The sequence below is a fragment of the Pygocentrus nattereri genome, chromosome 12 (genome assembly GCF_015220715.1).
Source record: "Pygocentrus nattereri isolate fPygNat1 chromosome 12, fPygNat1.pri, whole genome shotgun sequence".
In the NCBI taxonomy this organism is placed as follows: Eukaryota; Metazoa; Chordata; class Actinopteri; order Characiformes; family Serrasalmidae; genus Pygocentrus; species Pygocentrus nattereri.
The window spans coordinates 11475759-11500363 of NC_051222.1; the positions used below are offsets into that span (position 1 = coordinate 11475759).

The 24605-nt window shown below is 40.0% G+C and overlaps 2 protein-coding genes and 1 pseudogene across 3 annotated transcripts; all 3 read right to left on the minus strand.

Annotated features, from left to right (window-relative positions):
• Positions 1-571: 571 nt before the first annotated feature.
• On the minus strand, positions 572-9066 carry c12h7orf26 (chromosome 12 C7orf26 homolog). Of its 2 annotated transcripts, none has more exons than XM_017717409.2 (8): positions 8951-9066; positions 7945-8144; positions 7201-7422; positions 5668-5833; positions 4280-4581; positions 3987-4188; positions 3849-3888; positions 572-1747 (listed from the first exon to the last, which is right to left on the minus strand). In XM_017717409.2, exons 2-8 carry the CDS (start codon positions 8140-8142, stop codon positions 1450-1452), a joined length of 1428 nt encoding a protein of 475 aa, XP_017572898.1. In that variant the 5' UTR covers positions 8143-8144; positions 8951-9066; the 3' UTR covers positions 572-1449. The 2 variants fall into 2 exon arrangements, with proteins under 2 accessions (XP_017572898.1, XP_017572897.1); XM_017717408.2 differs by having other exon boundaries at positions 7945-8147.
• Positions 9067-10605: 1539 nt separating this feature from the next.
• On the minus strand, positions 10606-11830 carry LOC108439172 (histone-lysine N-methyltransferase, H3 lysine-79 specific-like). The gene has a single exon (XM_037543256.1). The coding sequence runs from the start codon at positions 11521-11523 to the stop codon at positions 10936-10938; it is 588 nt and encodes a 195-aa protein (XP_037399153.1). The 5' UTR covers positions 11524-11830; the 3' UTR covers positions 10606-10935.
• A 48-nt stretch (positions 11831-11878) lies between these two features.
• Positions 11879-21436, minus strand: LOC108439173 (annotated as a pseudogene).
• Between the last annotated feature and the right edge of the window lie 3169 nt (positions 21437-24605).

The following is a 24605-nucleotide window of genomic DNA, read 5'->3' on the forward strand; positions in this document are numbered from 1 at the left end:
TACTTTTTAATTGTAATTATTGCAGCACAGGATGTGAAATGTTGAAATCATTGTATTCATTTTAGTATTCTTTGCAAATGATGCTCTTTTTTTTTTTGCCTGTTCCAACTTAACAGAAAAAATAACTATTGTGGCACACTGTGTATCATGAAAGTATCATATATTTTTGCCATATCGCCAAGCCCTAATGCATAGCCTTTTTATATGACAACGTCTTGAAATATTAACATTTTCAAAATTTCGGCCTGATATTAAAAAAAAATACTTGGCATCTCAAAATCTTCCAAAATAAGTAACAAATCTAATAATTGTTATGACAAGTTATGCATGTCGACAGGGTATGTCATTATCTGAACACAAAAAGTCAATATTTTGAGAAAATAGTTCATTAATATGAGATACTATGTCAAAATTTTCAGTGCTACAAGAAACGGAAGGAAATAAACAGAACCCCCCAGAAATCTGTCCCAAGCAAGAAGGGGCCTCCACAGTTTTTAGCTAATTTCATGTTTGTTTATGCAGAAATTAACAAAATATTGAGGACAGTAACAAATCAGACCAGATGCTGCTGTTTTAGTCTAGACAGCCAAAGCAATTTTTTTTTTTTTACAGATATACAACAGTCGTATATAAACTGCATGAACATCTTTAATGGTGATAAAGCCATTAGTGGGCACATAAAACTTAAGTATAAATCTGTTTATCCAATTTATGTCATTCAACTTTATATCCACTCAGGAGTTTGGTAACTAACAGAAAGTCTAGCCTCGTTATGTCTATGTGATGCTTAAGTCATTAAGTTCCATGATTGGTTCAATTGAGGCTTAAAAGTATATTATTATCAATGAACTAGCAGCGTTGTGTTTTTTTCTGGAATGACAGTTATTTATCATTACAAATTAGTTTTATTTTTTTCAAACAGGTTTGTTGTTATGCTAAACAACAGGTGAGCTTTGTGGTGTTACAACAAGCCCAGTTTTGAACATTATTAAAAACTCAAGACTTGAAACTTTCAAATGAAAGGCTGAAAAAGTATAAAAGCTGTTAGCACTGCTACATCGCGTCTTCTGACACATATTAAAGGATCCTAATTAAACATAACTGGACACTTTTTGTGGAATATACAAAAACAACAGATTCATTGTCTCAAATATTAAAGTCCCTACAAAGATAGTTGAACAAACCAAAGTAAACAGGTGTTTAATCTGTGGCAATTCCAAATTGGTATAAAAACATGAATAACCATTAGCTTCAATTCTTCGAAGTGCCTAGAGAAAATATGGCGCGGGATGTTTATGGTAAATGTGTAAAATAGAAAACCACAGTTCAATCTCAAACTTGAACACCCTCTCAGGACATTTCCCTGTCCACATTTACCCCTAAGGTAATTCAAACCCTCATAAATCAATTTCTTCTCCACCTTGGAAAGTCCAATACCCCTTTGCTGGGTCAGCGAATGGGCCGGTAGGGGAAAGCCATGGCAGCAGGATGGAAGGTGTGTGGTGGGAGGGGGGAGTGCGCAGTATGAGGTGTTAAGGAGCGATGTGGTGACAGAGCTGGGTGTGTGGGCAGTGGAGAGAGGGCTGGGTGGGCGGCGTGTGGAGAGGACAGGGCTGCTTGGTGTGTGGCGTGGGGCGAGAGAGGAGAAGGCCGAGCGGGATGGATGTAGGGATAGAGGCTCGGCTGGAAGGGTCCGCTGTGCGGTGGAGGCTGAACGACAGGACCGGACATGACCAGCTGTAACAGACTGTAGAAAACATAGCACAATAGTTATTACTTCAATAAAAACTGTATTAATCTATAAACCCATAGACCAAATTGCTTACATGCATACATACATACACACACACAGATTATCAAAGTTTTCACTTGACCTTACAAATAGTTCATTTAATCCCTTAAATGAACAATTTGTAAACAGCTGGAGATTACATACTGCGAAGGTTTAGTTCCAGACCTAATCTAAGACCCCATTGCATTTTGAGTATAAAGATGATATTAAGATAGAGATTATCCACAAAGTGCATTTAAGACTGAATAAAATCTGATCATTCAAACCAGCTAATTAGGTGGTTGGAGACATATTTAGCCAAATGTTATACACTATATTGCCAACAGTATTTGCTAATCTGGCTTCACACGCATATGAATTGAGTAACATCCCATTCTTAATCCATAAGGTTTAATATGATGTTGGCCCACCCTTTGCAGCTATACCAGCTTCAACTCTTCTGGGAAGGCTTTCCACAGGGTTAGGAGTGTGTTTATCTGAATTTTTGACCATTCTTCCAGAACCACATTTGTGAGGTCAGGACTCTGTGCAGGCCAGTCAGGTTCTACCACACCATGTTGGAACAGGAAGGGGCCATCCCCAAACTGTTCCCACAAAGTTGGCAGCATGAAATTGTCCAAAATCTCTTGGTCTGCTGAAGCATTAAGATTCCCCTTCACTGGAAATAAGGGACCGAGCCCAACTCCTGAAAAACAATCCCACACCATAATACCCCCTCCACCAAACTGTACACTTGGCACAATGCAGTCAGACAAGTACTGTTCTTCTGGCTACTGCCAAACCCAGACTCGTCCATCAGATTGCCAGACAGAGAAACATGATTGGTTTTGATTCCCAATTGCTCCCACTTTGTTATAATACCACAGACAGTTGATTTCACAACTGGACTTTGTTGCACATGTGACATCCTATCACGGTACCACGCTGGAATTCACTTGAACTCCTGAGATTGACCCATTCTTTCACAAAACAGTCTGCACACCTAGGTGCTTAATTTTATACACCTGTGGCCAATGGAAGTGATTGGAACATCTGAATTCAATGATTTGGATGGGTGAGTGAATACTTTTGGCAATATAGTGTACAAGTGCATATGCACCCCTCACTACAAGCCATCTCAACAACCAAAACCCCTACTGTAAGGCACTTGGGCTGTCAGATTGGGTCAGTAATTAAATTCATGCCCCTTGTCTGTCAAATATTCAAATATATTCAAGTTTTAAATACAGTCATGAGCTGGAGGTTAGGGAACCAGCCCATTGACCGGAAGTTTGCCGGTTCGATCCCCTCGGCTGACAGTCCATGACTCAAGTGCCCTTGAGCAAGGAACTTAACCCCCAATTGCTCCCCAGGTGCCATGGATAGGGCTGCCCACTGCTCCGGGCAAGTGTGCCCACTGCTCCGGGCAAGTGTGCCCACTGCCCCTAGTGAATGTGTTCACCAGTGTGCATGTAGGTGTGTGTTTCCCTGCACGGATGGGTTAAATGCAAAAGAAAATACAACTGAAATAAATCCACCAAATGATGCTCAGCATAAATGACCTTGCAAGCCCAAAACAGTTCTAAGTAGTCATTTTCTTGTAAACATTGGTGTAAAGCTAGTGCAAGAAATTAAACAATGGAATGCAAAACCAACCTTCACTTAAAATTATGCCATTTGGCAGACGCTCTTATCCAGAGCGCCTCACAATTTGATTATTTTACACAGGTAGGCAAATGTAGTGTTAGGAGTATTGCCCAAGGCCTCTAACTGGTATAGTATGGGGGCTTGCCCAGTCATGCGACTGAAGCCCAGTCTACAGCATAGACGGCAGAGGTGTCACCCACTACACTATACAAACCAGACTTCAATCTCACTAACTGGAGATGCAATACCAAGCGTGTTAAAATCATATCAGGTTACAACCTAGATACAAGTCATGTGAACAAAAGAGATAGTTAAGGCACGTCTGGAACTAAACTTAGAGTATAAATCTCCAAGAGTATGGATGGGCAGCTATGCTGTAAAGGTGTTTTGTGGCACTATTGATGCTACTGAATGACCCTGTTTAACTTACTTGTTGTGAGGCAATCTTGAGCACAGAGTCCGCAGGTCCTCTAAAGAACAAATAGCAAAACAAAAAAAATAATTTAGATATTATTGTGGATGTTATTACAGGACAAAAAAAAATCCCACATTTTTCCACTTCACCCACCTCTGGTACATAATAAGGCTCCTGTTGCCATGGCGACTTGTAGGGCTTGGGCCAGCCTATCCAGAGCCAGCTGGATTTCATTGGCGGCATGGAGAGGGTTAAGCTCGTCCACTAAACGGCTCACTTCCTCGACAAGGACAGCGACAGACTCTGCCTGCAATACAGCTAGCCGTCCAAGCAGATTCTGTTCTGTAAGGTGGACCTTTAAGGGCAAGGAAAAACAACATCTTGATTAAATTTATTTATATTATTTAAGAAATTTACTGACCATCAGGGTGCACACAGGAAAGCACCTGTAACATGAGAAAGACTTGTAGAACACTCAGGTGGAGTTTGGAGTACAGCTCCTCACATTCTCCCACTTTCTCTGTATCCACATGGCCATTGGTCACTGTAGACTTTCGGCCTCTCTGATAGGCTAGTGGTGCCTTCACGCACCATCTGAGGAGGCCCATGAGAGGCGTGACCTCCAGGCAGCCGATTGGTAAACTAGATGTAAGAGGCGTGTTGATGAAGGTGAGCAGGAGTAATCTGGGGTCTTCTGTGATCCAACCAACCACCATCTCCAAAAGGGCAGGGGGTGGTGTTAGCTCATCTAAACACAAAAAGAGTGAGAAGGGAGGTTAGAGAATCTGTGTATTGTGTGTAATTAAATATACCATCATTGGGTGTAAAAAATTCCTTCTGGTCAATTACTATAGGAATAATTAGTGATCTACAGGGTGTCCAATTTTGAAGGCTGTGGGGCTTTTGTAAAAACAGTCAGTAATTCTGAACCAGAAAATTGTTTAAAATGTTTATTCTGTGCAATAAGCATGCTTGTGCTTGTAAAAATTAGTGGACAGTATCTCCAGACAGGTATTAAGCAGTGTTCTAAATAGAGATTCTCCATTAAGAGGCTTAATCCCTGTTCAGGAAACCAGCTCTGTAATAAATACAAATAAATGCTACCACCAACAAATCTGACTTAAGTTACTGACATATTAATGAGCCAAACCCAGTATTAGATGGTAACTACTAATATTGGTCTACCAAAAAAAGGTTAATCTAAGATACTGATACACATTTATTATTATTATTTCATTGTGTTTATTGTAGGGCGGCACGGTGCAGTAGGTCGCCTCACAGCAAGAAGGGGTTCGCTTCCCTGGCCGGGTGACCAGGGTTCTTTCTGTGTGTTCTCTTTGGGTGCTCCAGTTTCCTCACTCAGCCAACTGGAGATACTAAATTGTCTTTAGGTGTAAGGGTGTATATCTTCATGTCTGCCCTGTTATGGACTAGCAACCTGTCCAGGGTGCTTCCTGCCTTCCACCAAAGAAGGATAGTGACCAAATAAATATCTTTTAAATACAGTTTTCTCAGATGGCTTCAGGCTTTTGCATAGATCTGTATCAATATGTACTGCTCTCTTACACATTAAATAATGTTTTTCACATTTTTAAATTATGTTGGCTATATTTCCATTTAAGCAAACTCCATGACTTAATGCTCTGTGGGTATTTCACAGCAACATGAGAAAACAGCACTGAATACCTTCAGGATACAGTGCTACGTTTGAAGTGAGGTGTGAAGCTCTTGCACAGTTTAACTATAGAGTGTATTCTGACATCATTCTTAAAACATTAGGAACATGCATTACAGTTAAGAGCACAATGCCCAACTTAAACGTAATAGCAGGTACCTGAGGAGAGATCGTACAGGGCTGTGACTGCAGAGATGAGCTGACAGCAGAAGCGAGGGCTGGCTGAGCAGATGTTCTGCAGGGTGGAGATGGAGCAGGGCACCAACATACAGTAGTCATCCACCAATACCCGCGCCAGTCGAACACACCATGCAGAGTGTGTGCGCTGCACACATGGACAAAAGAAAATAATGTATTAACACTTTAGTAATGCTACTCAACAAAATTCCTGATAACTACTACTCGAGTTAACACTACACTAAAACCATAAAATAAGTCTTTTTTTTCCATGTCTATGCACCCCTTTGTATTTCTAATGACCTAACAAGCCCACTGGCATTTGCTAATGCCAGTGCAGCCTCAGGAAGCAGGGTTTAGTAGATATTACCTAAACTCTAATTCAGCAGAGGGACATGGGAGTCACTAGAGACCTTCTGATATATCATGAAATGCGTGCCATGATACAGTTATATAATAAATTTTACAATCAATTATAATATCAAATATTGTACTTACTGCTAATAAATGTTACACTTTTTGCGTGCCGTACTTAAATCTAATTCACTTAATCAAATCATCATTGACTGAAGCCTAAGATAAAGGAAAAAAACAGCACCATCTTGTGGACTAACAACATAATGAAACACACACCCTCACACCTAGGGGCAATTTACCATGTCCAACCGGCCTGACTGCATGTCTTTGGACTGTGGAAGGAAACCAGAGAACTAAGAGGAAACCCACGCAGACATGGGGAGAACATGCAAACTCTAGGGCTTAACAATTTAATGAAAATATCTAATTGTGACTTGACTAATACTGTGATTACAATTTAAGCTGTGAATATTTCCTATACATTTGGGTTCAAGCTGTTTTTTTGTCCAAGAATATCCACCTTTTCTGGCTTGAGGCTTGACCCCTGAATGAAGTTTGCCAGAGTGCCAGTAAATTGTGCTTTTGATGTCACAACACATGAAGCTTTGATTGCCTCTGACCAGTATAACTTATCTACAGGCAGTTCAAGAGCTGTGTTATTAGGTTCAATTTCCCCATTGAAAATGTAAGACAACATAATAAAAAAGGCTATAATTTAAATAAATTGCAGCTCTTGCGATTTGAAAATTGCAATTTCTTTCATTTAATCTTTCAGCTCTAAATGCCATCCTCCATGTAGTCTGGTCTACATATATTAATAATTACATTTTTTGTATACATATTAGATGATGTTAATTATAAATCATAAAACAACACTACTTCATCACCTAAATTTTCAGAAAATGTGTAATTTTTCTCTTCTACCGCTAAAGCCAACTGCCTTTATTTCTTTATTATAATATGATGATTAATGATAGATTATATAAATGGTAAATGATAGATTTTTCCATCTATAGCATGTAGCTGGGTCTCAAACCAGCCACAGCAGCAGGGTTCACAGCTGCACTAGTCAGTGGTTTTATTGGGTATGCAAACAAATATACCAAACCTGTAAGACTAAATAAAATACAGCAGTAACAACGTGCTGTAGTGACCCACCTGTAGCCAAGTGGCAGCACAGTCTAGAATTGGCACCCGACAGACAGCGACTGCCATCGACACCAGCTTGCCTAGCACGGACATGCGGCTCTCGTCAGCCTTGTTGCCCTGAAGGCCAAAAAGGGCAGAAAAGATGACCTGCCGGATGGCATCTTTGCTCTGCTCTTGGAAGTAGCTGCACATAATCTCCAGGAGTTGCAGCTCCTGAACACAGCTCATTCTCTGAAAGAAACACAAATTAATCAACACAATAAATCAAACAGATTTATAAACAAGAGAGCAGAGTTTAAACAGCTACAGCACTGTAAGTAGCCCAGCATCACAATCTACATATTAGTACTGCTTCATCAGTTGCATGGCTATATGCACTGTAAATCTAATACAGCTGCATTTATTGCTATAAAAATATTTGTGATATCAGCCATACTGGTAAAGACAGGAATAGTTTCCACTGTTCTATTACAAATATTCAATGAGGCTCTGAAATCCTTAGCTGTACAAAGCAAAGGCCTACTGAAAATAATGTTGCATAAAAATGTAGTTAATAAAATAGAAACATATCTTACTCTTACATTTGAGTATGACTGAGGCAGCAGTTTTGGCACACGCAGAGCCTGCAGGTCACGACTCTACCCAAATGCACCCATTCAAATCTAAAGCCCTTGAGGTCTCTTGGCTAACAGGTCACCAATGTGTGGATTTTAATGAGGACTGGAGAAAATAGGGCTCTCTCTCTCCCCTCACCTTTCGCTGTACACTCCTGTCTTTGGACACCTGGAAGATGAACTCTTCCACCAGATCCACGGTACTCTTGTCCAGTCCCGGTGTGGGTCCCGGGGCGCTCTGCAGGGCACTGCCCAGTGATATGTCCAGATGGTAGAGCACCTCCTTCGCCGCGCTCAGCGGGTCGCGCCGCAGCAAAGCATGGCGAATGTCACTCATGGCTGCTGGAAACAGGAAAAAATATACTTTTGTTACTACATATATCTCAACTCCAGTCAATCTCCCCTCGCGTCACGTAGTCACGAGTTCTTTAGCTGAATGAGGTGTTCAGAGCATCTCAGGAACCTGTGCAGAGAGAAATACCATTCTGGTGACCAACAGATGTGATCTATGTGAATCCCTGATTAATTCTGGTTAGACAATATAACAAAAGTTGAGTGCTTTATTTTTGCTGGGAATTCTCCATACGACTATATCTATTCTATTTACCAGGCAGTAAAACTGAAGGAAACTGCCATCATAGCAAATCCATGAGACCAGCTGTAACAAAGTATACTAATATACAACGTAACGCCACCTATTAATCTATCTACCTACCTACTATCTATTGTATTCGCTCACTAAAATCCCGACTTACTTTATACGCCGTTTAATGTCCACGCCAACACCACCAGACTGATCTTACTGGACGTTATAACTTTAACCTAACAGCTTTGTAAACAACTTAATAGACCTCCTATGACGTGGAACTGAATTTCATTCATTAAATTATCGTTGTCTTACGCTTTCGTGACTAAACAGAAATATGATTTTGAAGAGGACAAGCAAATAACTTCTCCCTTAAAGCACATAGCTAGGTTAGCTAGAGCGGCTAAAATACTCACTAATGCACCGTTAACAGTGAGCGCTTAGCTTAGCTTAGCTTAGCTCGCTCTCTCAGCGCTGCTTCGTAAAGAACTAAAAGGCAAATGTAAAATTTAACCCGTTAAAGCAGCTGATACAAGAATTTAGGACACTGAAGTTCCACCTGAGCTTCTTTTTTCCTCTGTTTATTCCATTAATTTCTCTCAGCAGACAACCGCGGTTCTGCTAAAACACAGCCAACCGTCCGGTTAACAATAACTACGGCAACACATGGTGGACAAACTTCACAACAGCGAGGAGAAAACGAGCGTTCAGACGCTTTCGGATTTTTTTTGTTTAAAGGGGAGCGACTCTGACTTCTTTACAGTAGCGGTGATAGGAACCAGGGGTCCCCATGACTACCACACAAGAGCACCAGTGAATCTACACGCATCTTCTGAGTTTTTATATGGAATGTTGATGATGGTAAAACAATGTTAAATCTAAAAAAAAAACGTTTTGCCTTATGATATCATTTATGTATCTTTCCACCATGAATGGATTAAAATAAATTGATTAAATACACTTTAAACCAAAACATTATCACAAAGCTCATGTAAAACAACGTCTCAGACATGAGGCAGTGAATTCATAACCATTTCCAAAAATTAAACTACAGGTAGCAAATTATTGGCATGACTAGAAATTCTTATGAACTAACTATGCATGTTCCTGTTCAAATTTCACTTCCTTTCAGTTCACTCGAGTGCACAAGAACCATTAAACTCTTGCATGCAAAGCATGGGGACAATTATACAGTGCACAAGGGTGTTGACCTTCAGAAATCAGACAGTGACTATAAAAATTGTTACAGGCCTGAAAATGCCCATATCTGTGCAATAATTAGAATGCACTAAAGCAATAATTAAGATGTTAAAGCAACTGGAATTGTAGTGAAGCTGCTTGGACGAGGATGCATGTTTGGTCACCCCCCTGCACACAGATGGGGACTGTTAGAGGCAAATGTTTCTAGATGCTACTAGAATTTTGGAACCAGGTTTGGTGGCCAGACAACACTCACAGTGGATTTGGATTAAAACAAAAAGGACACAATAATATTCCCCACTGTTAAATGTGGAGGAGGGCCTATGATGCTTTGGAGCTATTTGTCTTCCAAAGACCTAGGAAACCATACGCTTCATGGCATGATGAACTAGATTTTAAATGAAAGTATGGCTGCCTTCAATAAAGGCTAAAACTGGGTCATGGTTGGATCTTTCAATAGGACTTGATCCTAAACATATGTTGAAATCCACACAAAAATGGTTAAATGACCAAAGATTTATATGGCTATTCCAGTTCCCTGAACTGTATGACCTACATATCACATGAACAGTCAACGGTTCCAACGCCTCCTCCTTCTCCTCCATGTAGCCTCTTGCTCTTGTCCAGTTTTTGTATTCTTGTTACAGTGGGACTCTCTGGGGGATCTGCTTTCCACTTTGCTCTTGCTTTTGTTAGCTTGCTGCTCATTGATTTATCCATAGGCCTCCTTTTCATCACAGCATGACACACAATTTTGGCCATACAGCCTACTAACTACTCATAAAATATCTTTCATCCCAGATTTGTTGAAAAACGCACTGTTTCATAGATTATACTTACTTTTTCTCAGCACTGAGCCTCCAGCAGTCAAGTTGAAGGAAACTGACAAGGAATGTTTAAAAAGAAAATGAACACTTTTATTATTTTTCACTTTATTTTTTGCACAAGAAAGTAGATACAAGCAACAAAAGAGTGAATGTGCAGGGACACTTTAAAAAGCCCAGAAGGGGCTTGTACAAGGTGCAAAGAAAAAAAATCCAATGTATTTAATAATAATAAAAAGACAAAATTACAACAAACACATAGTTAGGTGTTTGACAATTCAGTTAGAGCGAGAGTAGACAAGCTTTAATCTGTTTTGTGAAGCTAATAAGGCAGGTACAAGTGTTCAGATAAGGTGGCAAACAGTCCCAGATTAAAGGCCTTCGATAAGAAAGTGTAAACTGTCCAAGTTTACAAAAGCAAGCTGTGGTTATTAGTAGATCTTGTGCAGTAATGATTGTATTAAAAGCTAAGCAGTCAGGAAGAAGAGTGTGTGTAAAAGAGAAAATAAATTGTATGATTTCATTCGTCTTTTTTGGCTTCATGCTGTTTTGACCCACAAATCCAGTTTACGAATCTGTCTACGTCCCTGCCTGGCTTTGTTCGCTCTGACTCCACTTTTGCACAGCCCTCACGAAATCCTTTCTGTTTGGCCTCCTTAACCTTTTCATCGAGCTTGCCGCAGAACTCTTTCTCAGCTTGTTCTCTTGCTTCTAGTTCAGTCTTTCTCCTCAAGTTCTCCATCTCTCTGTCGTGCGTCTCTTTAATGAAGTCAAGGTTTCTTTTTTCAACCTCACTGCGCATCTTCTCCTCATCCTCCCTCTCTTTTCTAAAGGCCTCCTGCTGCACCCACAGTTGCTCCTCCATTTCCTTCCTGTGCTGCTCGTCTTTTTCTTTTCTTTCCTTCTCCTCCCTCTCTCTTTGTGCCTGCAGTTGCTCTTTCATCAGCCTTATCTTTTCGTTGGCCTCGTTCTCTATTCTTTTCTTCTCTTGCTCTTCCTTCTCCTTTTTCTCCTTTTCTTTTGCGTCTCTATCCTCCTTTTCTTTTTGCTTTTGCCACTCATACTGTTTTTCCTTCCTAACCTGCTGTAGATGCCAATCTTCCTCCATAGATGCAATCTTTTTCTCCCAGGATTTCTGTTGTTCCTCTTTCCTCTTTGCCTCCTCCTGTATCCTCCACTCCCACTTCCGCTGCTGGTTTAGCTGTAGCTCTTGCAGCTCCTTCCTTTTACTTTCCTCAGCATATTTGATTTTCTCCTCTAAATCCTTCCGTCTTTTCTCCTCCTCTGCGGCCTTCTGTTCAAAGTCCTGCTGTAATTTCGTCAGTGCTTCATTTTCAAAAGTCCTGCTGTAATTTCGTCAGTGCTTCATTTTCACGCTTTTTCATGTCCTCTTTGTCTCTCTCGAACTTCTCTTTCTCCTCTTTCTGCTTTTCCTTCCATTCTTCTCCTTTTCTCTTTCTTTCCTTGTCCTCTTCATCTCTCCTCCTCTGATCTTCCTCCCTTTGTCTCTCCCACTGTTTCTTGTTCTCCTCTCTTTCTCTGTTTATCTCAGCCATCCACTCCTTCATCCTTTTTTCATCTTCTTCTCTTCTTTTCCTATAGTCCTCTCTCCCTAACTGCTCTCTTTTCTCCATTTCGTGTTTGAGTTTCTCTTCTCTATTTTTAAATTCAGCCTCTTTTATTTTTCTTTCTGTCTCTTGTTTCTGTCTCTCTTCCTCAATGGTCCTCTTCATTGCCTCAATGTCGTTGTCATATTTGACCTTCATTTCTTTTCTCACTATCTCTATCTCCTCCTCTCTCTCCTTCAGTATTCTCTTTTGTTCTTCCTGTAGGTCTTTCTCTACCCTCTCAAACATCTCATTAGTGTAGCAACTTCCTGCATTTGCCGCCACCATGGAGTCGATTTTATCCAGTAGAGCAATGACCTGGGCGTAGCTGCTTTTATTGGTGTTGTTGAAAACATGAAATCTGTTACCAAATTCATACAACATCTTCTTTAAGTCTGGTGTAGCCTTATCTACATACTGTTCAATTGTTTTTCCTTTCAGTTCATCTCCTCTGGTGAAAAGTACCATAGTGTACATTTTACATTTCTCACCAAAGGTTTCCTTGATCATATTCACCGTGTCTTTCTCCTCTTGTGTGAAACGTTGTCCCACTTTCAGCACCAGCAGAAACACATGTGGACCTGGCGCAGCCATGGAGATGCACTTAGTGATTTCTTTAGTGATTTCAACATTCGAAACACTCGTATCAAACAGCCCTGGAGTGTCAGTCACAGTTATCTGCCTCCTGTTGATTTCAACCGTCTCTTTCTGACACAAAACGGTAACGTAATGAATCTGACAGGTCTTCCTTGAACGCATCTTTTCCTAACATGGTGTTTCCAGTAGCGCTCTTCCCAACTCCAGTTTTCCCCAGCAGGACAATTCGCAGAGTGTCATCAGGGCTTTTGGATGAACCTGCACAAACAGAGAGGCTATTGTTCATTTTTCCCCAAAATTGGTACACACACACACACACACACACACACACACACACACACACACACACACACACACACACACACACACAGAGTTTTATGCACACTCAACTATGGGCTCCTCTAAGCAACTGGCAGAGGACTGATAAATGAATGCAAGAGAAGGCAATATAAAGATATCAAAGCACTTCCAGCTTGTGATTTCCTCTGTCCAAAATGTCATTAAGACCTCACAGAGAACTGCGCATATCAAGGCAAGACCTGGAAGACCAAGAAAACTGTCAGATGGAACTGCTCTGATGCTTTCCAGAAAGGCAAATCAAAACCCCCATATGACAGCAAAGGTTTAGCTTACACAGGAGTGATTGTACACTGTTCTACTGTAGCACAAACATGATCTGCATGAAAGAATCACTAATGGAACACCTTACTTCAATTTATAGAATTTACAACCATTTGTCACTGTGTTTGCAAACTGTGAAATTAGACCTCTGCATTTAACCTATCCGTGCAGTGAAACACCCACATACATGCACACACACTAGGGGGCAGTTAGCACACTTGCCCAGAGTAGTGGGCAGCCCTATCCACGGCACCCGGGAAGCAACTGGGGGTTAGGTGCCTTGCTCAAGGGCACTTCAGTCATGGACTGTCAGCCAAGGGGATTGAACTGGCAACCTTCCGGTCACAGGGCTGGTTCCCTAACCTCCAGCCCACGACTGCCCACGTGGGACATCCTCACAATGTTAATGTGTGGAGTATGCAAAGCAACATCTAGAAAGTAGTAAAAATCATGACGTGAAGTAAAAATCTAACTCTTTGCTGCAATGACCAATATGTATGAATAAAAAAGGAGCAGCATTTGATGAAAAGTACACCTTACCAGACAAGAAGTACACCTTGTCAGTCAAGAAGGCAAAGCTGAAGAGATTACTTCAAGAACACGAGCTGAAGCTTTTGGAATGACTCGACTTTACTGTGTGGGTAATATGTGGGTCCACATTCTCAACAGTCCAAATATACTGCAGAATTAAGTGTTCTACAAAGAGTGGGTAAAAAAATATGCTAAAACAGTAACAGAAAAACTCCAAGCTGGCAGTAAAAAGTGTTTACAAGCTGTGATTACTTCCAATAGCAGTGTTACTATATATACTGACTTAGTTGACTTAATTACTACATGTATTTTTTTTAAGCTAATCAAATGCAAAGTAACTGCATTTGCAGTACATTTGCAGAAAAAATAAACAACATTAGTGTAGTAAGGAGTAGAAAGAATCTCCTTTTTAAAAGCAGTAAGAAGAAAAAACAGGTTCTGTTTACTTGACAGTCTCAACCAATGCATAGATCTGTTCAAATCTACAATTTATTTAATGTGAAAAATAATGTAATTTAATATAAGCTCCGATTAGCCAAGCCAGACATTAGCTGTGTATACTCAGTGATTGTTAGAAGGTTACCAAGTTGCACTTGTTGCTGTTGAAAATAAATGGGAGTCTATGGGAGGAACAAGGGATGTAAAAACGACACACAGAGGAGTGCAGATCAGTATTGCTGTAGATTAGAGCTTAAGAACCTACCCTGCATGAGTACAAGCAGTTTGTTGGCTGTTGGGCAAAGGAAATAATAGGGCTTGGGTGTGGGTGAAAATGAATGGAACTCAACTGGAGGAATGAGGGATGAAAAAAAGACATAATGAGGAGTGCAAGACAGTGTTGCTTAGGATTAGAGCTTGTGAACCTGCCCTGAGTGAGTACAAGCAGTATTGGTGGCTCTTGGGCAAAGAAAAAATTGTTCTTTTATGGGGGCAGAAATGAATGGGAGTCTAGAGGAGAAATGAGGAATGAGAAAAATGACAAACAGATGAGTGCAGCTCAGAACAACAATTAATTTGTGCACACCATTCCCGATCAGCCTGAACATTCAAATATTTGATATCTCCAAAATTGCAGGACAAGTTAGTGTTCAAGCCTCCAGCAGAAAAATAATAACAAAAGAAAACGAATATAAATCTGAAGACAATAAACTTCATTATATTTCAAGTCATTATTATAAAACTTTAAGATGTGTCCAGAATGATGAATGGAGAATTAATGTTTAATCATGTTAAAATCCAGTTAAAATGATTAAATGCTGATCAAATATCAAGGCAAATACCTTGACAAAAATAACTATACAGTATTAGTCATCATAGAGACACACACGTTTTCTAAGTCGCATCTCCTTCTGGGTAGGCTCCAGTTCCCCCCGCAGTCATTGGGTGGAAGGCAACCATCATACAGTACATCGTTTATCATTTAATAACTGCTTGATTGCAGAATTCTTGAAATATTGAAATGCCTAAAAATACTTGATGCTTAAGGCTACGATTATTATTGTAAAACTTCAAAGCCTTACCTTGTTTGTCATCCTTGTTTTTCAGGTCAGTGATTATTTGGCGCAGATGTTCGATTTCTCTTTGGCATTGCAGCTGTGTATCTACCTGGGCATCCAGATACATGTCCATGGTGTACTGGCTATCTTTGTTCTCTGCTACTAGATTCTTACAACATGTAATCAGCGGCAGCACGTCTGTCTTGGCAGTGAAGAATATATGTCGTTTACCCCAAGATTGCTTACAAGCCTCAATAGCCTCATCTACCATGTTGGTGTTAGATTGCTGAACGATGACAACAATCATATGGTTGTTGACCCTGGATCCAAAGGCTTCATCAGTGAGGCGGCCCTCAGGGATGATGAGAAGAAAAGCATGGACTCCAGTATCACATTGAGAGACAAAGATACGAGTCTTTTGCATTACTTCCTTTTCTGAGAGCTGAGTGTTGCAGAGCGTTGGCATCTCCATTAAGGTAATAAGGTGTCCAGATACTTCTGCCTTCTGCTTCACACATACTTGTCTCTGGCCCAAGTGAGATTTGGGATTTTTATCCAGTAAAAGATTAGATATCAATGCCTTTGTTTCTTCTTCCCTTCCAAACAGCATCACGTTCAACCTTGGTTTTGGTGCTAAAATGACAAAATATAATTTTTTGTAAAATTATTTATTATTTTGAAATCTACACAGAAATTATATAGTTTTACAGAATGTTAAGTAACTTGCAGCTGCAAAAGTAAATTCCAAATCTCCAAATGTTATTATTACAAATTTATTACAGTCGTTATTTATATTGGACATCAATTTGACAGCTACAGTTGATGCACTATTAACTCACTAATACAACCCCAATTCCAATGAAGTTAGTATTGGAAAATTGTATTACTTGATAATATTTTTAGGCTACATATTCTTTTACAAAATATATCATAAAATATAATGTTATTTATTAACATATATGATGTATAATTAATTATAATGAGGTACAAAGAAATAGCTTTTTCCCCCCCACATTTGTTTTTTTTTTTATATTTTGAAACAATCTTAATCTAGTTTCGTTCTTGTCTTGTCATGGTTTCACCCCTCCTGGGCTCAGTCTTGATTTGGACATTAAGTGCTCGGCTCCCAGTCTTGACTCAGACTCAACTAATACAAAGTTTTGGTCTTGACTCAAATTTGACTAAAAAGTCTTGGGCCCAATCCCATTTCTTATTTTTACATCTACCCCTTGTTTTCGAGTGTAACCCTCCCCCTTGAAACTGAGTTAGAAGGGGTAGTGGTTGAAATCTCCACCCCTATGAAATGAGACAACCCTTCAAGAACCGGATACGTCATCAGTTATCATCAGCAACTTTTACGTATACAGACGAGAAAAGATTTTCCAGCCATTGCCACCTCCAGCTGTGGTGATCACACTTGTGTGTCACATGACAGGGCAAGTGAATCATATTTAAAATAGCCTGGAAAAAATGATTGCTGTAGTCTCCATACTACAGCAATAATGGTATATCACACTGACATTTTCCACTTATCCGAAGGAGACTGAAAAGCATGGGCGCTCGCGATTCATTTACAACTTCAGTTCTATGCATCAATCAATCAAACGAGTCACAATAAAAAAGAGCACAAACAAAAAGCTACATCACTTCATTAACAGCTACTAGCGCTGCTCTGTAGGCGACCCTGCCAGTCTGCAGTGACAGCAGAGGGGGGTAAAGTTCAGCTCCTCACTGCTTAAATACATTTAGGGCATCATACACCTTCAAAGAAGAGGGCAATTATTTATTATCGTCACCAAGAATTCCTCTGTGATATGAAGCTGAATTTAGTTTTCTAATTTTTCCATTCCACCTTAAATGGTGCAGCAACCTTGGGTACCAGAACGCAACTTTAAGGTGGAATGGGAAATTTTCCCAGGTAGCGACCGAGACATCAACGTATTAATAGCGATTTTTATGCGTGTTATGAAGCAAATGACCATAAAACGGTATTACAATGGTTATCTTACAATTCAACGGCTTTTTAACAGAGAAAATACTTACATTTATGTATCTCTTTAGTCACTTGTGCAGCCACCTAGCCGATGATTCGCATAGCATTCTAGGAATTTTCTCATAACACTCTGTTATGAGACTTTTTGACTACTAAAAAGTTGGACTTGACTACAACGAAGTCTTGGTTTTGACATGGACTTGACCACTACAAAGTCTTGGCTTTGATTTGGACTCAACCTCTACGAAGTCTTTGTCTTGATTTGGACTCAACTGATACAAAGCCATGGTCTTGACTCTGACTGAGTCTCTTTAGGATTCAGCATTGAGTCAAAATCTTGGCCTTGACTACAAATCTACAAAATCTTGGCCTTGACTACAAAAAAAATCTTGGTCTTGACTCGGACTCATTACTACAAAATTTTTGCCTTGACTCCAGTACTACAGAGTCTTGGTCTCACCACACCTGATCTTGGTCAGGACTTGGATTCAACTACTACAAGAATTGGTCTTGTCTGAGAGTCAACTGCTACAAAGTCTGGGTCTCGCATGGGAATTGGACTAATACAAAGTCTTGGTCTTGGACTCGACTAATAAAAAGTCTTGGTCTTGAATTGGACTTGACTTGGTCTCATTTTGCAACATCAGGATGTGATAGCCTCTGGTAGTCTTGACTACAGTGCTTGTATATATACTGTACTGTAGTTTGTCTTTGTACTTCATGACATATGTGAATGAAAGCACCATGTGGGCCATTTCTTACAGCCCTCTGATATCTAACGTTTTCTAAGGTGGGGGTTAATTGGAAATTAAAGCAAAGCTGGATTAACTACGATAACGCAAATCTAAAACATGTTTCTATGGGCTGGAAAGAGTGCAAACAGTAAACAATTTGATTTCCTTGGTCATGAATATTTTAGATAAACACATTAGGTTTTTTATCATGCAACTTTTACTTACCACATACATTTTTCCTAAATGCACTACTTGTTGATAGTACTGCTGTTTTAACCTTTGAGAACACACGTATCTTCCCTGTGGGTTTCTTTAGTTCTATATGCTCTTCAGCTTCTTTATGTTTATTTGTTTCCAGTTTTGCTTCCTCATCCTCCAGGTCTTCAAATCTGTGCCAAGACTCTGTTGCAAGGGGAGCCTCCTTATACACTTCACAGGTCAGGTTTCCTTCATTCACATGAACTATCTCCTCCAGCATCTTCACAAACTCAGCAGAACTAAATCGACTTAGCTCCAAATATCTGTTGCTGCATTCTGCTATGAGCATTTGTACAGTGCTCTCTGCATCTACGCTGGTGCCAGTTTCCATGATTTGTGTTGTTAGCACCATGGTGTACTTACGGGCCTCTTCAGATAAATATCTGAGAACTGTATGTGCTCTGTTTCGGTCTATCTGAGTGAAGCTGTCTGGTTCTAGGATCAGAACGATCACATGAGGTCCTGGAGCGCACAGAAACACAGACTCTTCCACTCGCCAAGTCAGTTCCTCTTGACCAAGTTTAGTTTCAAACAGACAAGGTGTGTTGATAAGTGTGATGTATCTTCCTTGCACCTTTCCTCTGGCTCTCTCACTGTGTTGCTGTACTGAAGGAGGTGATTCAGTCTCAAATGCATCTCTTCCCAGAATGGTGTTTCCCACACGGCTGTTTTCTGGCCCATCCTTTCCCATCAGAATTATTCTCAATTCAGACACTGAAAAATTAAGAAAAAAAATCAACCATAATCATACATGAATATATTGTACTAAGCTCTGACCACATTGAACCAGCATGTTCTGCAGTAGATTATAAGTACACCTACAATTGTAGGTACCTAAGCAAGTCAGCACATAGCAGTATTTCACACCTGAGGCATGGCCATTGGAACCACAGGGGCGAGTAAGGATTTGACCCATACCTTTTTAAAGTACTGAGATGATGCCCCACAATCAGTCTAATGGACAAATCTAGGTTTGGTGAATTCAAGGAGAACGTTACCTGCCTCACTGCATTGTGCCAAGTATAAAGTTTGGTGGAGGAGGGATAAAGGTATGGGGGTGTTTTTCAGGACTTGGCCTAGACCCTTAGTCCCAGTGAAGGGAAATCTTAATACTTCAGCAGACCAAGACATTTTGGATAATTGTGTGCTTCCAACTTTGTGGGAACAGTTTTGCTAAGAGCCTTTTCTGTTCTAGCATGACTGAGCCCCAATGCACAAAGCAAAGTCTATAAAGGCCTGTCTGGGTTAGTTTGGTGTGGAAGAACTTGACTGGCCCACACAGATCTCAACCTCATCAGACACCTTCGGGATGAACTAAAACAGAGATTGCGAGCCAGGCCTTCTTGTCCAACATCAGTGTTTAACCTAACAAATGCTCTTCTGGATGAATGGGCAAAAAATCCCACAGACACTCCATAATCTTGTAGAAAGCTTCCCAGAATAGTAGAAGCTGTTATAGCTGCAAAATGAACACTGTGCCAGATAACACTAAGCATTAATCTCAAAGTCAAAGGTATGTTTTAGAGCAGGGTCAGCAACATGTTGCAGCTCCACAGCAGAATTAGATTGTTAGGTAAAAATAAAATAATGTAGCCTATATCTGCTAATTCACCCTTTAACGAATGAATGCATGTTATTAATGAATTTAATGAATGCATGTTAATTTCTGGGTAATTGTTCTGCTACATTTATTCATCAGCTGTTTCTATAAGGACACTTGTTCTGAAGATGGGGCCAGTTTTGTACTGTGTAGATTAGGAAGTACCAAGTCAATCCAGGGCTGATGGCCGAGAGAACAGGACGTGAGAGCAAACTGCCAAACTATCTTTGTGTGCAGCAGGGCTGTGGCCAACAACAGCTCATTAATAAAGCACAATGACCTGTACATAAGCTCTGTCTTCTTTCATAGCTGGGAAAGCTACAATATATTATATAGGGAAGTATTTTTAGTTCAGACACAGTAAAGCAGAGAAGTTAAAAGGATTGTGACCTTCATATCCATTTACAAAACAGACAACTGTAGATCATAAGGGCAAAAATTCTAATGTTACATTTTTGGTTCAGTGCCTTTTCCCTCTGGAAATGAGGACGTGCCAAATAACACTCCACTGAATTAGTTTTTAGTTTACACATTGATCTAAGAAACACAAGTACCCAAACTTTGAAACTCTCAAAATCAAAAACAAAAGACCGACTAAGTGCTAGCGAGATTCAGAAAACAGGAAATTCAGTGCAAAGCACACCAACCACCAATGTCTGTTTTATCTCTTTTGTTATAGTGACTGTACAAGGTTTTGAGAAAATGCAAACCCCTATAAAACACTGTATACACCTAAATCATATCATAAACCCTGTTATAGCCTGGTCATACAATTCATAATAACTGCATGTAGGACAGAACATACAGGGAAAACATATGACATGATAAAAATAATAAAATAAAATAAAACTCATGAACAAAATCTTGAAACTAAGCCACATTTCACTGCGGTGAAACTGTACGCTTTTTAAGTAGAGCATTTATCTGATAGAATCTTTCTGATTTAATTCACATGCGACCATTTCACTTACTTTTCGAAGGCTCCCTGGAGCTCAGATGCTTTGGTAAGAGTGGATCTAGAAAGATGCAATAAAATGTAAGAAAATAATTACATTGCAGATTAGAATGATAAATAAACGTGTCTAGATATAATCTGTTTGTCATTCATCACGACTTTGGTACGAAGAGCAGGAGTTAAAATGAAAGCTTTATTTTCAAAGCTATGCCACTTTGTCAAAGTCTTTTGTTGAATGTTTCCTGTCAAATGCACAGTAACAGGCTTAGCTAAACAAAAAAAACAGTTTAGCTAAGTGCATCTGCCAAAGTCCACTGCAATGTGGCCAACACATTTTGTTATAGATGAGTAGTCATATCAGAAGGTTTTAGGCAAGCTAACTTAAATATCAAAGTAGGTCTCCATTGATTGCATGTACTATAGCAGAGCCTCTACACAACGTACAGGCAATGTATTAAGAGCATAAAGTAAAAAAAATCTATTTTATTCTTCCATTCGCCCTATTCCATTCTGTTATGTTCTACTCACACATGCTATGTTCTTGCACTATGATGTTCTGCCTTGGCTCTCACTTTTCCTATACTTAATTCTTACCGTTAAAAGCCATGTCACAGATGTTTTGCTAAAATCGAAAGCAAAAGTGTTACTTGTTCTTTCACTCACTGTGCCTCACTGTGGTTGACACTGCACATCAGATTACCCAAGCAAAATCACGCTAAAACCATAAGGGTAACATTTAGCCCTATCGGAGATCTACTGAGTAAAACATGCAAGTGTCTGTATATTCGTTCCAATATTCCTTTTAAAGAGAACTCAAAAGAACTCTTATCTGAGATGGTAAATGGTCTATAAGATAACATTACAAACATGACAGCTGTTTAAAGAGATGAAAAAGATTCTACTGTACTGGACAAAGAACAAAAGCCTCCTGAAATCCTTCCACATTGCTTCTGTCTGTTTCTTCAGCTGCCTAGCAGACACAGTTAACCAGAGAACAGAGCTGAATTTATATTAAACTCAATTAAGACATGTTTTATGTGTTGTTTGCCAACAAGAAATTCTTTGCTCCATGGTTTTCCATATTTATGTTTCCTTTCAGCCATTCCCTATGAGCTATAAAACTCTATGTACTTTTTACATGAAATAAAAATGGTTTCATATATTTCCAAATGTAGTATTTCTAAGAGGGGCCTTTCTACCTATCCAAAGTTTGTGCTCATGTTTTACAAGTACTTATACACGTTCATTATCAATTCCTGGCTGTTTTGGGGCAAACATGGGCCCAATGGCACAGTGCATTATCCTGCTGTAATATCCCATCATTGTGGGGGTACATAAAGTCAATGAAAGGCTGCAATTGGTAACCAAGAAGAAAGAAACCATCAATGACGTGTTCAGGCCGATCAGTGGACCCATGCCATGAGCACACACAATGGACCCAACAACAGCCTGCACAGTGCCTTGTTGACAACCGTGGTCCATGGTTTCATGGGGTCTGCGCCACAGACGAACCCCAAAATCAGCCCGAAACAACTGGTACCATGACTCATAAGACCACGCCACATGTTGCCTGTCCACTAGGGTCCAGTTAGCAATCACACAAGCGATAAGGCGCTGTGTGTCTGGTGTTGTGGTGTGAACAGAGGCACTATGATGGGTCTTCTGCTCCCGTATCATATGGAAGATAAAGAAAACTGCACTGACCTGAGAGACATACCTGCGGAGCCTACTGCATTGAATGTGGATGGGATTTCTGCCAGAGGCACTTGTCTGTTCACACAGACAATTCTAGCCAGATGCCCCCAGTCACGGTCTTTAAGCACTCATGGCCACCACTGCGCTGTCCACTGTGGGTGGTAATGCCTTCTAAAATGTACTTCTGGTTTACAGGTGACTCTGTGGATCGAGGAATGTTAAATGCCCTCACAACTTAAGAAGTTGAATGTCCCATCCATCTGGCACTCACTATCTTGCCTCGTTTGAACACGTCACCTTGTCATGAACACACTAGCCTGTGTTCAGCCTCACTCACAAGATAACACCTCACAACGTATATGTGAGGTTTCCCAAGCCGTCCCCTGAGGTAACACCACTTCACAATCAATGTACATACTGCTATCCCAAGACTTTTGGCATGTGAGTGTACGGAATATGTTTGTAATATGCAAGATAACAAGCTAACAGGCTAACAAGCTCCCCCAATTACATTGACAGTTTAGCATTACGTTCAAGTATTTACTGAGAGATTCATTAAAACTGAAACATGAAAAGCAAAAATATTTCTTTAGTGTTTTGTAAGCTTAAAATGGAAATAGAACAGAATTTTCATATGCAAACTACAAAATACTAGCTATTAGCTAGGTCCTAACATAACACTGAAACACAAGGACGCTTGTGGAAATTAGCGCTGTCACAGCAGAGGCTGCTTCTAGTGGTATGCAAGTCGTGGTATGTAAAGATCCTGCATTTCATAGTAGGAGTCTGAACCTCCTCTTGTAGATGCAGTGACAAACTGAGGGTTTTCTGAAGCACTCCTGAATCTATCCATATCCATCAAAGAAGCATGTGATAGCCATAATAGAAGCATGTCTGTTTTTAATGTAGTGCCTTTTGGGGGATCAAAGACCATAGGCAATCATAGTGGGCAAAATTCTTGAGCCTGAACTTTTTTTCTCTGCTCGGGAGGTGAGCAGGGTGGGGGTGCCATGTATGCAACACACTTAACACATAACTTGTTGGCCCCTGGGCGCAGATATACGTCTATGTATAACCCTGATCTTCATTACTGTCAAAGAATTTTTGCTTTTGAATTAGTCCCTTCAATGATAGATTGTGTTGAATTTTGTTGAAAAACATAAACAACATTCAGACATGAGATAAACAAACCCAATATATAGCATAGAAGACTACAGATACTACAGCCATACCAAGAACGGTCAGCAGGTGGCAATAACAATACTCCAAAGTAAACTAGGAATTGATTAGTAGCTTAACCATCGACTAAATGACCTGAACAAGGACACATTCATTTCTTTTAAAAATATAATAGCAAACTATGCAGGATTTATTTTAAATATTTTGAAACAGTTACAGTGCAACAAACTCATAAATAATACTACAGCCCTAAAATTACTATTCAGTTCGGTTTTCCCCTTAATATAGGCTTAATATAGGCTTAATATAGTTGTGGCCTGCACACTGATATTTCTCTGGATTTTCTGTATGTGTTATAAATGCCCACACTTTGCCTTTATTAGGAGACTAGCTTTCAGTTTTTCAAATAAACCTGTAGGGATATTTTTTCACACCTCCAAAGTTCAGTTTTAGAAGTTGGTGATCATATCATTTACACAGGGTTACCGTCTAAAGCAGCTGATCAGACAAAATATGTCTAGTTTGCTTCTTTACTTTTACACTAATGCTATGAGATTAATTAAATCTATGTCACAGAAAAATGTTGGTGACATTACCTACAAAACGTTGGGCAGTATTAGGGCCCCAGATCGCTCATGAAATGAAACTTACCTTAATCACCCTCAGCGAGCCAGGTCTCATCAAAGTCCTCCGATAAAGTCTGGAAAACCCCATTAAAGGGACCATCATTTGGAAATGGAGTTACAGTTAGAGTGCAGTTACAGTTCATCTTACAGGTCTTCATGGCTACGTTGTTCGTCGCCTGCGTTCCAGCGCTCAGACCAGCGATCCGCTCTGCTAAACCAGCGCGACTCGATAAAGCTCAAACTTTATCAGGACACGACCCGCATTTCAACTCACTGCCCACTCAGCGACAGACACCAC

What these genes read in the sequence shown, in the direction of transcription:
- c12h7orf26 (XM_017717409.2), bottom strand. Translation starts at nt 8,142, where the DNA reads ATGAGTGACATTCGCCATGCTTTGCTGCGGCGCGACCCGCTGAGCGCG. An exon ending in CCTGTACGATCTCTCCTCAG is followed by an intron (nt 4,582 to 5,667) that starts GTACCTGCTATT and finishes TTTTGTGTTTAG; the next exon opens with ATGAGCTAACACCACCCCCT. An exon ending in AAGTCTTTCTCATGTTACAG is followed by an intron (nt 4,189 to 4,279) that starts GTGCTTTCCTGT and finishes TTGCCCTTAAAG; the next exon opens with GTCCACCTTACAGAACAGAA.
- LOC108439172 (XM_037543256.1), bottom strand. Translation starts at nt 11,523, where the DNA reads ATGGAGGAAGATTGGCATCTACAGCAGGTTAGGAAGGAAAAACAGTAT.